The sequence below is a fragment of the Fonticula alba genome, assembly GCF_000388065.1.
Source record: "Fonticula alba strain ATCC 38817 unplaced genomic scaffold supercont2.12, whole genome shotgun sequence".
NCBI lineage: Eukaryota > Rotosphaerida > Fonticulaceae > Fonticula > Fonticula alba.
This window is the reverse complement of record NW_009242982.1, coordinates 390541-405757: the sequence shown is the minus strand read 5'-3', so window position 1 is coordinate 405757 and position 15217 is coordinate 390541. Positions and strand designations below refer to the sequence as shown.

General features: G+C 74.9%; 1 protein-coding gene across 1 annotated transcript in view; it reads left to right on the top strand.

The window, feature by feature from the left end:
* H696_05619 (hypothetical protein) overlaps positions 1-14892 on the top strand; it is a gene marked incomplete at its 3' end in the record, with an annotated part of 16834 nt that extends 1942 nt beyond the window's left edge. The window contains exons 2-8 of the mRNA XM_009499435.1: positions 101-1242; positions 1423-1777; positions 2161-6343; positions 6539-9904; positions 10219-10541; positions 10777-12014; positions 12291-14892. Coding sequence (XP_009497710.1) covers positions 215-1242; positions 1423-1777; positions 2161-6343; positions 6539-9904; positions 10219-10541; positions 10777-12014; positions 12291-14892 — 13095 coding nt within the window. The 5' untranslated portion in view covers positions 101-214. The remainder of the gene's footprint in view (positions 1-100; positions 1243-1422; positions 1778-2160; positions 6344-6538; positions 9905-10218; positions 10542-10776; positions 12015-12290) is intronic.
* Between the last annotated feature and the right edge of the window lie 325 nt (positions 14893-15217).

Below are 15217 nucleotides of genomic sequence, written 5' to 3'. Positions count from 1 at the left end.
GTGTGTGTGTGTGTGTGTGTGTGCGGCCCCTCTTCCCCACTGCTGACTCCCGCTCGCTCGCCTGCTTTCTGCGTCGCTGGGCATCGCCCCTTCGATGCAGGGCCCCTCGCGCGCGGGCACCCCCTCCGCCTTGGGTTCCCCCCCTCCTCGACCCGTTCCTCCGTGTCCCCTTCCCGTCGGGCGGCCGACTCGTCCCCTGTCGCAGGCCACGGGAATGTCCCTGATGCTCGAACACTCGCCGAGCACCCTCATGTCGGCGACCGGCGCCGGAGCGCCTACGGCGCCGGTCGATCTTCCGACCGCCGGGGCCGTGGCATCGTCCCTGTCGGACGTGGTGCCGCTGCTGACGTCGGCCGAGCCGGCGGCCACGGCCGGGCCCGGGCCCGAGGGCGCGGCCCCCCTGCACGCGGAGCTCGAGCACCGGTCGCAGTTCCTTCGTCTGCATGTGGATCTGGCCACCGGGGTGCTGTCCGGATCGACGATCATCGAGCTGCGCGTCCTGGCCCCGGCGGCCGACCCGGTCCCGGGGGTGAGTGCCCCCTCGGCGACGACGGCCACGGCGGCCCCGGGGTCCGGCCCGGGCACAGCCCCGGACGTCGGTGCGCCTGCCGGCCCCGAGACGCCGGCCGGCCCTGGGGTGTCGTCCCCCGCGGCGGGCCCGGGGTCGGGGCCGGCCGCTGTGCTGCCGGCAGCTCCCGCCCTGGCGGCCGATGGGCTGCCCATCTTCTCGTCGGTGCAGCCATCGCTGAACTTGCATTGCGGGGCCGGCTTGCAAATCGACGGGGTCACCTGCCTGGTGACCAGCCCGGGAGCGCGGCCGACCCTTTGGTGTGATCTCCCCCGGCGGCCGGTGGCGCCGAAGCTGCCGACATCGGTGTCCGGCGGGCCGGTGGCGGCTCCGACCGGGGCCGGCGGGCCGGCCGGCGCGCCCCCATCGCCGCCGGCGTCGGATGGCCCGGACGTCGTGGCCTCGCCGGCCGCGAGCACGGAGGCCCCGACGGCCGGCGGCCCCGGCGATCGGCCCTCCACGGGCACCGACTCGGACATGGCGGTCGACGTGCCGCCCGGGGCGCCGGCCACCCCGGCCTCGGACGAGCTGGACCCCGGCCCGGAGGCCTCGCCGGCTGACTGGCACTGGGACACGGACGACATCGTGGACCTGGCCAAGGCCACCGAGGCCGGGCACCCGGATGAGGTTCTCTTCGGCCAGTGCCGCATGCTCCGTTGGCCGACCGGATTCCTGTGCGTGGCCCCTCTTGCTTGCGCTTGTGCCTTGCCGTCGCCGCGCCCGCGGCGCCGGGATGAGGGGCCTGCCCTTTCCCGGGCCCGGGGGCCAATATCCTTTCGCTCTCTCTCTCTCTCTCTCTCTCCCTCTCTCCCCTTACCGACGATGTCATTCTCACCGCCCATGTACGGGGATAGCCTGCGAGCGCCTGCCTCGGCTCCGACGCCGGAGGACGTGGTCCGGTCGCTGACCGGGCAGAATGCCCTGTCGGTCTTGTCGCCGGAGTTTTACGGGCAGGATTTCGACCTGGAGGTCCCCTTTCCCCGGCAGGCGGCCGAGTTCCTGCTGCGTGGTGAGCTGCCGGCGGCCGGGCCCTCTGGCAGTGCCCCGGGCCCGGGCACCCCCCGGCGGGCCTTCCGGTCGCTCTACATCAAGATCGACTTCCGGGTGCTGGCCAGCGGCAGCATGCCGGAAGCCAGCGCCTCCGGCAGTCTGATGGCCGCGCGCTGCCCGCAAGGGGGCCACATCACACACATCTACACCAGTAGCGTGGTGCGTCTGCCGGCCGGTGGCCACGCATGCGGGCCTTTTTTCCCCCGGCTGCCACAGTGGGGCTGGCATGTTGCGCGCGCGCGCTTATCTCTCTCTCCCTCTCTCCCTACCTCTCTCTCTCTCTCTCTCTCTCTACCTCTCTCTCTCTCCCTACCTCTCTCTACCTCTCTCTCTCTCCCTACCTCTCTCTTTCTCTCTCTCTCTCTCCCTACCTCCCTCTCTCTCTCTCCCTCCCTCCCTCTCTCTCTCTCCCTCTCTTCCTACCTCCCTCTCTCTCTCTCTCTCTCCCCCTCCCTCCCCCCCCCCCCCTCTCTCTCTCTCTCTCTCTCTCTCTCTCTCTCTCGCTAACGCCCCCCCCCCGTGGCCCTCTTGCATTGGCCCAGCTTGGCTCCTCGCGCCAGTGGTTCCCCTGCGTGGATGACATTGCCCAGAAGTGCACTTGGCGGTTGTCGGTGCGCGCGTCGCCCGGGCCGCTGGCCACCGGGCCGACGAACATCGTGCTGGCCGGCGACGCCGTAGCCTCCGGCACCCTGGAGGAAGAGGTCCTGCCGGTGCTCGGTGCCGGGGCCGATGGCGATGTGCCGGGGCCGGCCGATTCGGCCGCCGCCATGGCCATTGATGGGGCCCCGGAGGAGGGGCCCGGCCCGGGGGCGAGCCCCGCGCCGGCCGGGTCGCACACGGAGCTGGTGCACTTTGCCCGGGCGGAGATCCCCACCCCGCGGCCGGCATCGGCGGTGGGCTTCGTGGCAGGGGCCCTGCTGCCGGTGGAGCTGCCGCTGGGCTTTTCGCCATGCTTCCGGCATGGGCGGCGGCTGCCTTTGTCGCGAGACCCGCCGGGCAGCCTGGCCGGCGGGGCGTCACGCGCGCCGGACATGGGCTTCCGCCTGTCGGCCTTCGTGCCGGCCGGGGTGTGCCCCCGGCGACTGTTGTCCACGCTGGCCGTGGCTCCCCGGGTGTCGGCCTTCTGCCGGGGGTACCTGGGCCGGGCGGCGACGCCGGGCTTCCGGCCGGACCTGACCGAGGCCACCGGGCTCGGGCTCTTCGGGCTGGCAGCCCCGGGGGCGGATGTGAAGCAGCGCCGCCGCGAGCAGACATCCTTCGCGGCGCATCTTTCCTCGGCCGCGCGTTTGGCGCGCCAGGCCCGGGCATCGGCCCTGGACCTGCCGGCCGGCCAGGCCAACGCCGGGGATCTCCTGGTCGAGGGGGCCGGCGGGTCTGGCGGCCCGGGCATCGGGTCGGCCGGGTCGGGCGGCGGCGGTGCCGGCGGCGGCGGCGGCGGGCCTGGATCCGGCCCCGGTGGCCCCGGTGGCCCCGGCGGCCGGCGGAAGTCCCTGTCCATCGGGTCCGGCCGGCGTGGCGCGGGCCTGATGCCCGGGCGTGATGGGCACCCCTCCCGGCGGCCGGGCGCCCACAGCTCCGGCGACTCGGCCACCGACTCGGATCATGGCCCGACCGACGAGCCGACCGATGATGATGATGTGGCGGATCGCGGTCGGCCGGGCCGGGTCGGGGCCGGCCGGGGTGGCCGGTCGCGGTCGCGGTCCACCGGCCCCGGGGCCGGCAGCCGTGGCGGTGCCCGGTCGCGGTCGCGGTCGCGGTCGCGGTCGCGGTCGCGGGCCGGGGCATCGGGGCTCCTGGTCGGCGGGCACCGGCGATCGGAGACCGAGCTGCTGGCCCGACGGGGCCCGGCCTCGCCGCTGTCCCGGGGGTCCGGGCTGGCTGCCGGGTCGCGCGATGTGTCGCCCGGGCCGCGGCGGGGCGGTCGGCGAGGCCCGGCCGGGCGAGGCCCCTCGCGCGGGCCCGGCCAGCGCTTGGCCCCCTCCCTCGGGTCGGAGGAGGAGGAGGACGATGACCCGCGGAATCCCTTTGCCTCGGAGGGGTTCGAGTCCGAGGATTCGGACCGCAGTGAGCGGTATTCGGATTCCGGGGACGAGGGCGGCCGGCGCGGGCGGGCGGCCCACCGGCGGCGGCGGCAGCAGCAGCAGCAGCGGCAGCGGCGGCGGTCCGGGCGCTGGAGCGACTCCGGCCCGTCGGACTCCGAGGGGCTGGACGAGGAGTCCGACTGGGAGGATGACCGCCATGATGATGTGGATGACTCGGGGTCGGATTCGGCCGACGAGTTGGAGGACTCCTCGGATGAGGAGGACTTCGATGACGACGAGGCGGCCCTGGCCCAGGGGTTCCTCCCGGCCGAGTGTGACATCCGGCTGGTGTTCATCCCGGCCGGGGATGCCCCTCGGCGGGGGGTCCTCGGGCAGGCGGCCGGGCTGGTGTGCCTGTCGAGCCGCATGCTGCTGGAGGCGGTGGGGTATGCCACGCGCGGGTGCGACGCGGTCCTGGGGCCGGTGGCCTCGGTGTCGTATTCGGCCGGGCCCGGGGCCGGTGGGCTGCCCTCGCGGGCCGGTCTCCGGGCCTCCCCCTCGGCGGCCTTCTCCTCGTATCGGACCGTGGTCAATGCCCTGGTGGAGCAGTACCTGGGTCGGATCTTGGTGCCGGTGTCCAGCCAGGATGCCTGGTTCCTGCGCGGGCTGGTGGGCCATGTGGCCGGGCTGGCGGAGCGGGTGCTCTTCGGGCAAACCGACTGGAAGGTCCGCCTGCAGGCGGACATGGACCGGGTGTGCGAGCTGGACACCGACCAGCTGGCCTTGAGCTATGAGCACAGTGTGCCGGTGCTGAATCCGGCCCTGCGAGCGGAGTTCGTGGCCCTCAAGTCGCGCCTGGTGGTGCACATGCTGGAGCGGGTGCTGCGCGATCCGAATGCCCTGCGCCAGCACCTGCGCCAGGTGGTCCTCGAAGCGGGGACCTTCTATTCGGCGTGGCAATTTGGCGTGGCGCGCTTGCGGCTGCGCTTCCATGCGCGCCTCGAGGCGCAGGCGGCCGCCGGGGCCGGGGCCGGGGCCGGGGCCGGGGCCGTGTTGCCCGCGGCCGCCGGCACGGGCGCCGGCACGGGCGCCGGTCCTGTCGGGGGTGCTGCCTCTGCCAGTGGTGCCCCGGTGGCCGGGTCCACGGCCGGGCCGGGTGCCAGCTCGGCCGGGGTCGGCAGTCCGCCGCCACCCGGCGGCAGCGGCGGCGGCGGCGGCGGCGGCGGCGAGTCGGACTTGGCCGGGGGCCCGGGCAAGGCGGCGGGGCTGGCGGGCCCCGTGGCGGCCCCGCCGCAGACGCCGCTCGAGCGCCTGGCCCGGTCGGAGGCCGGGCCCGGGCTCTTTGCCCTGGGCTTCGACGACTTCATCGGCCGGGCCACGCGCAGCCTGCAGACGGATGCCAATGCGGTGAAGCACTTCATCGGGCAGTATGTCCTGCGGCCGGGGGTGCCGGTGATCCGGTGCACCTTCACCTTCAACAAGCGGACGTCCGAGCTGAAGGCCGTGGTCACGCAGTCGACCACCACGCGCATGGTCAGCTCCTTGAATCACTTCACCTTCGAGTTGCCGATCCGGGTGTTCGAGGTGGAGGAGACCCACGACCACTACCTGCCGATGGAGGGCCTGAGCCGGGACCGGATCATGAAGTATCGGTCGAAGTCCAAGCGCCTGCGGCGGTCGCCCCCGCGCTTGGGCGACTCCTTCCCACATGCGGGGCTGGTGGCCGACTGGGCGGAATTGGACCAGGACCGGCTGGAGGACTTCCCCATCCTGTGGGTGCGCGTGGATCCGGACCTGCAGCTGCTGTGTCTGAAGGTGCTGGAGCAGCGGCCCTTCCAGTGGCGCAATCAGCTGCTGATGGATTCGGACGCGGTGGCCCAGCTGCAGGCCATTCGGCACTTGGTGCCGCCGGCCCTGCCGGCCCTGCTGCCGGTGCCGGACGCCGGGGTGCTGGCCCGGGCGCGGGAGCTGTCCCTGCGCGGGGTGGCCGGCTCGGGGGCCGGGCCCGGGGCCGCGTCGGTGCAGGCCAGCCGTGTGGGCACACCGGAGCCTGGCGGCTCGCCGGCTCCCGGGGCCGAGGGCGACCTGCCGGCCGGCGACCCGCTGCCCGGTGGCGGCGGCGGCGGCGGCGGCGGCCGGGACAAGGACTCCGACTCGGCGGCGGCCCAGCTGGTGGCCGACCGCCGGACGGAGCTGGCCCTGCAGCGGGTCCTGGTCGATGGCCGGGCCTTCCATCGGGTTCGGGCGGCGGCGGCCGTGATGCTGGCCCGGCATGCGCCGGTGCCGCGGCGCCCGCCGCAGTCCATGCGCGAGCTCAATGCCCCGGAGGGCCCGATGGAGGCGGTGCTCTTTTGGCTGCTGGAGGAGCTGTGCTTCTCGCGGGTTGGCGCGGCGGCCGGTGGGCCGGCCGGCTCGGGGGCCCGGCCCGCGGCGGCCCCCGGCGGGTCGGGCAGCCTGGCTGGCGATCGCGCCGCGGCGCCGGCCCCCACCCCGGGGCTGGGGCTCTTCTCCAGCCCGGCCGGCACGCAGTTGGAGCTGCTCAGCCATCTGGCCCTGTCGTCGGTGGAAATGCCAGCGTCCAAGGCCCCTTCCCTGTTGGAAGGCACGGGCGCGGGGTCGGCCGCGGCAGCAGCCGGGCCTTCTCGACTGTGGATCCCCTCGCCGAATGACTTTTCCGACTACTCGCGCTACTTCTGCATCAAGCGTACGCTCGGCCTGTGCTCTTCCCGCCCTTCTCCGGGTCTTTGTCTTTTTTCCCGGTCCCCCTTGTCTGCCCTCTCTGTTGGTGTCTGCTCGCGGAGCTCCCTCCTGTCCCCCTGACTGACTCGCTGTCCTCCTTCGCTCTCTCTCTCTCTCTCTCTCTCTCTCTCTCGCTCCCCCCCCCCCCCCGCTCCGGTAGAGGTGATCGCTGCGGCCGGCACCCTGCGCGACTCGCGCTACCGGCTGCCCTACCCGGGCGTGGTGCGCCTGCTGCTGTCGCTGCTGCGCCTGCAGGACAACTCCTCCAATCGGTATTGCAGCGCCCGCTACACCGCGGCCCTGGTCAGTGCCCTGGCGCGGTCCTTCTCCGATGTCTACTGCCCGGAGCGGCTGAGCCTGCTGCCCGGGGCGGAGGAGGCCGCGCAGATGGCCACCGACCGGGCCAACCGGCTGCTGGATGAGGACCAGCGCGCGGAGTGGCAGCGCCGGCGCGCGCCGGCCCCCCTGGTGGCCGAGCTCCGGGGCCTGTTGCTGGAGGTCGTGTGCGAGATGACCACCCTGCAGGAGTACCACCTGTCCGGGGCCGGGGCGCGGGTGGTCCCGCTGGCCGGGGGGTCGGCCGATGCCGGGCACTCGGACCTGGACCTGCCGGGGCTGATTGCCTCGGCGTGCGTCCTGGCCCTGGGGGATTTGCAGCGCGCGGGCTTGGTGCCGGGGCGGGCGGCGGCCCTGCTGCGGCTGGCCACCGGGGCCGGTGGCCCGGCTGCCGGTCGGCTGGCCGCGGCCCGGGCCCTGGTCGATCTGTTTGGCTACCGGCCGGCGGTCATCACCGGGCTGGTGGAGCTGGCCATCGGGGACCGGTCGGCGCGGGTGCGGTCCGGGGTGGCCCGGCTGCTGGCCGGCATGGCCTGGTCGCCGGGGCACCTGGGCGCCACGTACCACCTGGTCCGGACCCTGGGGCTGGAGGATGGCACCGGGTTTGAGGTGAACCTGCTGACGAGCGCCGCGCTGACCGGGCTGCTGCCGGGCACCACGCGGCAGTTGAATTCGCCGGCCGCCACGACGGCCTTCCGGCGGGCGTCATCGGCGGCGGTGGCCCTGGCTGCCGGGGCCAGTCCCACGCCGGCGGCCCTGTGCCCGCCATTGCAGCCGACCGCCCCGCCGGCGGTGGACCCCCTGTCGGACTATGTGTTCGAGGTGGCCACCCCGGTGCCGGGCCCGGCCACCATCGAGTCGCTGGCGCATCGGTCGTCTCGTCGCGCGGCCGGGGCGGCCACGCGGGCCGATGTGGCCACGCGGCTGCGCGTGTGCCTGGTGCAGCTGATCCTGGCTGCCCATTCGCCGACCGATGTGAGCCTGAATTTGGCCCTCTTCATGCAGGGGCTGCTGCTTTTCGGCCGGCGGGTGGCCGTCGGGGTGCATTGCCACCCGCGGCTGGTGCTGCCCTCGGCCACCTTCGTCCATGGGCTGGATGCGACGGACTGCGCCGGGCGCCCGGGGGCCGGGCCCACGGCCGAGGCCCTGTGGCTGGAGGGCGCCGGGCCCGGCGACGTGGACCAGTGGCTGGGCTGGGGCGAGACCGATGCGGCGGCCTTTGCGCCGTTCCTGGCCGCGGCCCAGGCGGCCGGCGATGTGGCCGCCACCGCGGCGGCCATCGCCCGGGCCTCGCCCAACAATGCCACAACCGCGCGGCTGGCGGCCGGGGCGGCGGCCGCGGTGGCCGCCTCGGCGGCCGATGGCACCACCGAGATCCGCCGGCTCTTCCCGCGGGCCTTCGACCTGCCGGACCTGCCGCAATTGTTCCTGGTGTTCGGGAGTGATGCGGCGGTGGCGGCCAGTCGAGCGGCCGCCGCGCTGGCCGCCACGGCCGAGCACCTGCAGCGCGAGCGCGAGCTCAAGGAGCAGGCGATCCTACTCCAGGCCCAGGCCCAGGCCCAGGCCCAGGCCCAAGCTGCGGCAGCCGCCGCCGCCGCCGCCGCCGCCGCCGCCGCCGCCGCCGCCGCCCAGCAGGATGCCGGCCCCGGTCCGGTCCTGCCGCGGATCACCCTCTCCGGGAGCAGTGCCTCAGCCACGCCGATCCTTGCGCCGGGGGTGTCGGCCAGCGCGGAGGACCTGCCCTCCTCCGGGTCGACTTCTCTGGGCGAGGCTGGCCTGCAGTTGCCGCCCTCGACCCCGGAGCGTCGGGCCTCGCTGGTTCTGACGGCTCCCGGGGCCGGGGCCGATGGGGCGACCCCCCTGCCGACGCTGACCCTGAGCCGGTCGGCGTCGCATGCCGGGCTGGCGGACGTGGCCGAGGGGGCGCCCGGGCGCGGGGGGTCCCCCCTGCCCGGGGCCCGGCCCGGCGTTGTCCTCAAGTCGGAGGATGCCAAGGGGCCGACTTCCGGGGCCGGGCCCCCGGGCGCTGGCAGCACCCTTGCGTCCCCCACCGGGGCCTCGTCCGGGGCCGGAGCCGGTGCGGCCCCCTCCTCCGGGCGGTCGAAGGGCGAAAGCAAGGAGGAGCGCCGGGCCCGGCGTGAGGCCCGGCGCCAGGCTGCCCGTGCGGCGGCCTCGGCCGCCGAGAAGGCCGATCCGGCGGCCTCTGGCCCGGGGGAGTCGGCCGCCGAGCCGCCGGGCCCGCCGGCCGCCGAGCCGCTGCGCATCTCGATCTCCTTCAACTCGGCGTCGGCGGCCGGGCGGTCGAGCGCCTCGTCGGCGGCTTCCTCGCCGCAGCTCGGGGCCCTGGCTGATGACGGGCCGCCTCCGGGGCCGGAGCCGACGCCGGCCCCCCCGGCCACGGACCAGCCCGCCGGTGGTGACGCCCCGGCGGGGGCCGGCTCGCGGCCGCTGCCGCTGACCCCCCTGCGCCAGGCGACCAGCCAGCCGCAGTCGCAGCCGCAGCCGCAGTCGCAGCCGCAGCCGCAGTCGCAGCCGCAGCCGGAGTCGCAGCCGCAGCCGAAGTCGCAGCCGCAGCCGAAGTCGCAGCCGCAGCCGCAGCCGGATGAGGCAGGCCGACCGACGTCCACGAGTCCGGCGGCGGCATCTCCGGCCGGCGCGCGCCCCCTCTCGCTGAAGGTGTCGGTGCCGACCGAGCGCCGGGGGTCGGTGTCGGCCGCCATGCCGGACCTGACCATCGACTCGCGGACGGCCGTGGCTTCGGCCGTGGCCGTGGCCAGCATCGGGTCCGAGAGGGTCCTTTTCGATGCGTCGGCCGAAACGGCGGCCAGCCTGGCCGAGCGCATGGGGGCCCTCATGCGGGCCCTGGCCGAGGATGCACACTCGCTGGCCTTCCGGGACCCGGTGGCGCCGCAGCTGGCCCCGGAGGACCATGCCTTCTACAATTCGGTGGTCCACCGGCCGATCTGCCTGTCGGATGTGTCGGCCAACATCCAGGCCGGGCGGTACTTCGACCGGGCCTACCTGCGCGAGCACTGCCCGGTGGATGTGCCGGCGGCCGAGCAGTTGGCCGATTCGCCGGACGCGCTGGTGACCCTGGCCGCGGCCACCTTCGTCTCGGACATCGAGCTCATCTTCGCCAATGCCTTCAGCTACAACCCGCGCTTCAGTGACATCTACCGACATGGGCTATGTGCGTTGTTGTTTGCCTGCCTCTCTGCCCCCCTGTCCTTCGCCCTCGCGCCGCCCGTGCCGCCCGTGCCGCCCTGTCTGTCTGCCGCGTGTCCCGTTGCTCATGCCTGCTTCCGCCTGCGCCTGTTGCTGCTTGGCTGCGCCCCGCTCGGGGGCCCGCCTGTGCATTCTCCCCCCCCCCCCCCCCCCCCCCCCCCCCCCCCCCCCCCCCCCCCCCCCCCCCCCCCCCCCCCCCCCCCCCCCCCCCCCCCCCTGTCGTTGCTTGCTCGCCGGGCATGCCTGTCCATCCGCCTGCTCGGCCACACGCGCACGCAGACTTGATGTCGCTCTTCCGCGCGACGTGGTCCGGGCGCACAAGGCAGGTCCGCCTGCCGGAGCCGCCGGTCCCGGCGCAGCTCCTCCGGTCGGATCCCCCGCGAGCCGACCGGCCCATGGACAGCATCCCCCTGCCGGCGATTGTCACCCCAACCGAGCACTGGCACGCGGTGCACCGGGCCTCCTCGCTGGCCCTGTTGGACAGCCTCCGTGCCATCGACACCAACCGGTACTTCCATGACCCGGTGCATCCGAGCGCCTTCCGGCGGACGTACTACAAGATCGTGCGGTTTGGCATGTCCTTCTCGGACATCGAGAAGAAGGTGCGTGCCTGCCGGCCGGCGGTGGCCCTCCCCGCTGACCGGGCCATTCTCGCCTCTCCCGGGCCCCCGGCTCGCACTGGCGCTCGAATTCACACTCACCCTCGCGGCCTGGCGATCTTACGGGACCCCCGGCCCCCGCCCGGACAAACAAACACGCACCACCATCACCACCACCACCACCAACAACACCAACAACAACAACGTCACCACCATCATTCCGCGACAATCACCTCAGTTCAAGTCCGCCAATCCCAACAACAATCCCACCCTCCTGGAGACCGAGCTGCTGGTCCGGCAGATCCTGGCCAATGCGCAGTATGTCAATCCCCCCTGGAGCGAGATCTTCCGCTGCAGCCAGGAGATCGAGGCCTACCTCCGGAGCCACTGGCCGCCGGGGGAGGCCCTGCGCGCGCCGGACCTAGCCCATCGGGCCGACCACTACAAGATGCTGGCCTCGGTCGGGGGGGCCACCCTGCCGCCGTCGTACCTGCCGCAGGTGGTGGAGCCGCTGCCGCTGGGGGGACTCGGTGACGGGTCGGCTTCTCCGCCGGCGCCGGGGCCGCCGGCGACACCGGCCGCACGCCGGGCCGGGCGGCCCTCCAAGCGGGCGGCCCTCGACCCGCCGGCCGACGAGGCGGCGCCTCCCGGCGGCGAGCCTGCAAGTGGCGGCCTCCTGGCGTTGGCCGACTCGCCGGGGCCGGGGAGCCCCGCCTCGCCCGGGCGGCGGCGCGGCGCCGGGCGCCCTGCCCGGGGCCCGGTCGGCGCGGCCCCGGGGCCCGGGGCTCCCGGCACCCCGGGCGAGGACATTTCCATAGTGACCCCGGATGCGGTGGGGTCCCGGCGGGCGGTGGCGGCGGCGGCGGCCGCCGCGTCGCTCCCCGTCGAGGAGGCCCTCCTGACGTCGGACTCGGCCGAGACGGTGGATGCGCTGATCTCGGTGGACTCGACGCCGGTGCGCATGGTGAGCCGGAGCAGCGGCGGGGCCGACGCCGGGAAGCGCCGGGCCGGGCGCCCGGTGTCCGGGCCGGGCCCCGGCCTGGAGGCTGCCCCGTTGGCCGGGCTGCCGCATGGCTCGGGTGCCGCCGCGGCGGCCGGCCTGCCCGCCAGCGGGCCGGTGGTCTCCGGGGCCGCGATGGTCCCCGCGCCGGAGGACCTGCGCCAGCTGCTGGCCGAGGCGGATGTGCGCGCCGGCGGGGCCGGGGCCTTGGATTATGCCCTCCCTGCCGAGGCCGCCAGGGCCGACCAGCTGCTGGGCGGCCGGCGCCGGGCGCAGCAGCTGGCCCGGGCCGATCCGAACCTGCTGCTGATGGTGCCAGCCCGGCTGCCTCTCACCCGAGCCCAGCAGGAGGTGGCCCAGACCGGGGCCCCGAGCGGCCGGGGCTTCCAGCAGTGCGAGCGCATCCTGTATGCCATCCGGCCGCTGGACACCTCCGGGGCCTTCAAGTTCGTGCACTCGGATGTGGCCTACCAGCAGTGCGTGCTCCCCCGGGGCTGGTGACTCGCTGTTCCGGCCTTTCGCTCCTCGTCCCTGTGCCGTGCCGGTGCTTGCCTTGCCCCGTCGCATGCGGGCACGCGCACGCATCCCTTTCCCCCTTCTCTCTCTCTTTGCCCGTCTCCGCCTCTCTTTCCCTCTCTCTGTAGCCCTGCCTGACCCCCGGATCAATCCTTTTTTTTTTTGGAATGTGTGTGCGCGCGCGCTCACGCACGACGGCGCCAACCCCCCCCCCCCCCCCTCCCACCCACTCGCAGGGCCGTCACGCAAAAGCTCAAAAGCAAGCTGGTGGCCTTCCATACCATCCAGCATGCCCTGGCCCGGGAGGAGTACGCCACCGCGGCGGACTTCGAGGCCGACATGCGGGCCATGTTCCGGAATGCCCGGTACTACAACAGCGCGCACACGGACAACTACAAGACGGCCGTGCGCATGGAGGCCGCCTTCAATGCGCTGTGGTTCCACCCGGCGGCCGGGGCCCTGTCGCCGAAGGAGGAGGCGGCCATCGTGCGGGATGCCGTGGCCGAGGCCCAGCTGCCGGAGTGCAGCTCGGCCTATGTCATCCGGCGGCTGGTGCCGCTGGTGCTGCCGGCCGGGGCGCCGGGGCGCTGGGCCCCGGCCGAGCCGGGGGCCGGCCCCGGTGGCGGGCCGGCCCTGGCGGACCGGGCGCTGGCCCTGGTCCGGCGGTACCTGAAGCAGGCCTCGCACGCGGACTACCGCGACCTGTATGACGTGCCGGAGTACCATGCCGTGGTCAAGTGGCCCTCCTACCTGCGCCGCATTGAGGGGCATCTGGTGGCGACGACCGGGCGGCCCCGGGGCCGGGGGCCGGGAGCCGGCCCCGGCCGGTCGGCCCAGCAGCAGGCCCTGCCCTACGCCTCGCCGCATGACTTTGTCGTGGACATCCTGCTGCTGTGGCTGAATGCGCGGTTCTTCAACGCCGAGGAGACCTACATCAGCGAGGTGTCGCTGCAATTGCAGGCCAGCTTCCTGGACGACTGGCGGGCCCTGCTGGCCGAGGGGGGCTTCCTGCAGTCGGACCCGGGGGCCGGTGCGGCGGCCGCCGCCGCCGCCGCCGCCGACACGGCCGAGGGCTGGCTCGACCCCGGTGAGGGGGCCAGCCCGGGCTCGGCGCCGGTCAGCCGCGCCTCCTCGCCGCAGCCGGCGTCCTCGTCGGCCGGCTCGTCGGCGGCCCATTCGGCCGGCGGGCGCCTCAGCCGCATTGACATGCATCAAATGCAGCGCGGTGGCGGCCCTGGGCGCCGGTCACGGCCGATGTCGATCTCACCGCCGGCAGCCTCCCTGGCGTCGGGCGGCCCGCGGTCGCCATCGCCGCCGCCGCCGCCGTCGCCGCCGCCGCCGCCACTGCCCCCGGGCCGGGGCGGGCCGCTGCGCAAGCGCCACCGGTCAGCGTCGCCCGCCTCGCGGTCCCCCTCGCCCGGCGCCTACGGGAGTCGGTCGTACTCGCCGCCGCCGCCGCCGCCGCCGCCCGCCATGCGACCGCGGGGCCACTCGCCGGAGGGCGGGGCCTACCCGCTCGGCGGGTCCCGCGGCCCGGGCAGCCGTCCCGGATCGCTGCCCTCCTCGCGGTCCGGGTCCCCCTCCTCCGGGTCCTCCTCGTCCTCGAGCCGGGGCGGGCCGCGAGATCGGCGCGGCGGGCGGCCACGCGCCGGCGCCGGCGGCGGTGGCGGCGGGCACCGGTCGCGGTCGCCCTCGCCCCCGAGCCGGGCTTCGCTGTCCTCGAGCGGAGGCCCGCCGGGCCGGCGGTCTCGCGGGCCGGACGACTCGTCGCCCCACCAGCCCTTCCCCCCGGGCCCGGGGCCGAGCGAGCATCACGTCGCGCCGCACAAGAAGCCGCGGCTGCAGCCGGAGCTGGAGCCCCGGCGCTCGGGGCCCGGTCATCGGGGCCCATCGCGCTCGCGGTCCCCCTCGCCCCGGCGCCGGCGGTCACGCTCGCCGCGGTCCCCCCGGGCCTCGTCGCGGCCCTGGTCGCTGTCGGAGTCCGGCTCTCGGTCGCGGTCCAGGTCACCTGGCGGCCCTCGCGGCCGGCCGCCGGCGCACCACCGCAGCCGCAAGCATCGCGATGTGTCGCGGTCGCGATCCCGGTCCCGGTCGCGGTCGCGGTCCCGGTCCCGGTCCCGGTCCCGGTCGCGGTCCTGGTCCCGGTCGCGGTCGCGGTCGTGGTCGCCCTCGCGCGGGTCTCGCCGCCGGCCGGCCGGCTCGCGGCTGCCATCCGACCGGCTCGCGCCGGGGTCCTCCCTGTCGGGCCACCACTTCCACCATGGCCACCACCGCCGGGCATCGCCCTCCGGGTCTTCGTCCTCCTCGTCGTCGGGCGGCCCGTCGGTTTCCTCTTCGTCCTCCTCGCTGGCTGGCTCGGGGCTGGGGGGCGGCCCGCGCCGGGGCCGGTACTCGCCGCCGCCGCCGCCGCTGCCCCCGATGCCGGGCCGGCGCCGGCGGTACTCGCGCTCGCGCTCGCGCTCGCCCTCCCCCCCTCGGGGCAGGGACCGGTCGCGGTCGCGGAGCCCCGGCGATCTGCCGGGGCACGGCAGCGGCCGCGGGTCGTTCGGCGGCTCGCGCCACGCGTCATCCGGCGCCGGCGGGTATGTGGCCAAGCGGCGCTTCGCCTCGGGGTCCTTCTCGCGGTCTCGGTCGCGCTCGCGGTCGTGCTCGCCGCATGCCCCGCGCCTGCCCTCCAGCAAGCGGCCCTACCATGGCCACTCGCCGGTTGGGGGGCACTCCCCCTCGTCGGCCGGCGGGGCGGCCGGCTCGCTGTCGGGCCCCTCGCGCCATGGCGGCCGCGGCCGGTCTCCCGATCGAGGCCGCTCGAACTGGCGCCGGCGGTCGCGCTCGCGCTGACCCCCTTTCTCTCTCCCTCTCTCTTGTCCCTTGCCCTTGAGTTTTTCGGTTCTCCCTGCAGAATACACCCATCCCCCCTCGCTCGGCATTGTCGTCTGCCTGTCCTGCCTGGCTGGCGGCCAGTGGTCCGGCGCGCTGTCCGGGCGTCCGCTCACAGGGCACCGGGATGCCGGTGGTGCGGTCCTGTGCGCGTGCAAGTGTGCAAGTGTGCAAGTGTGCAAGTGTGCAAGTGTGTATTTTCCATGTGTGCAAGTGTGCATTTTCCATATGTGCATGTTGCATGTGTGCATGTGTGCATGTGTGCATGTGTGCATGTGTGCATGTG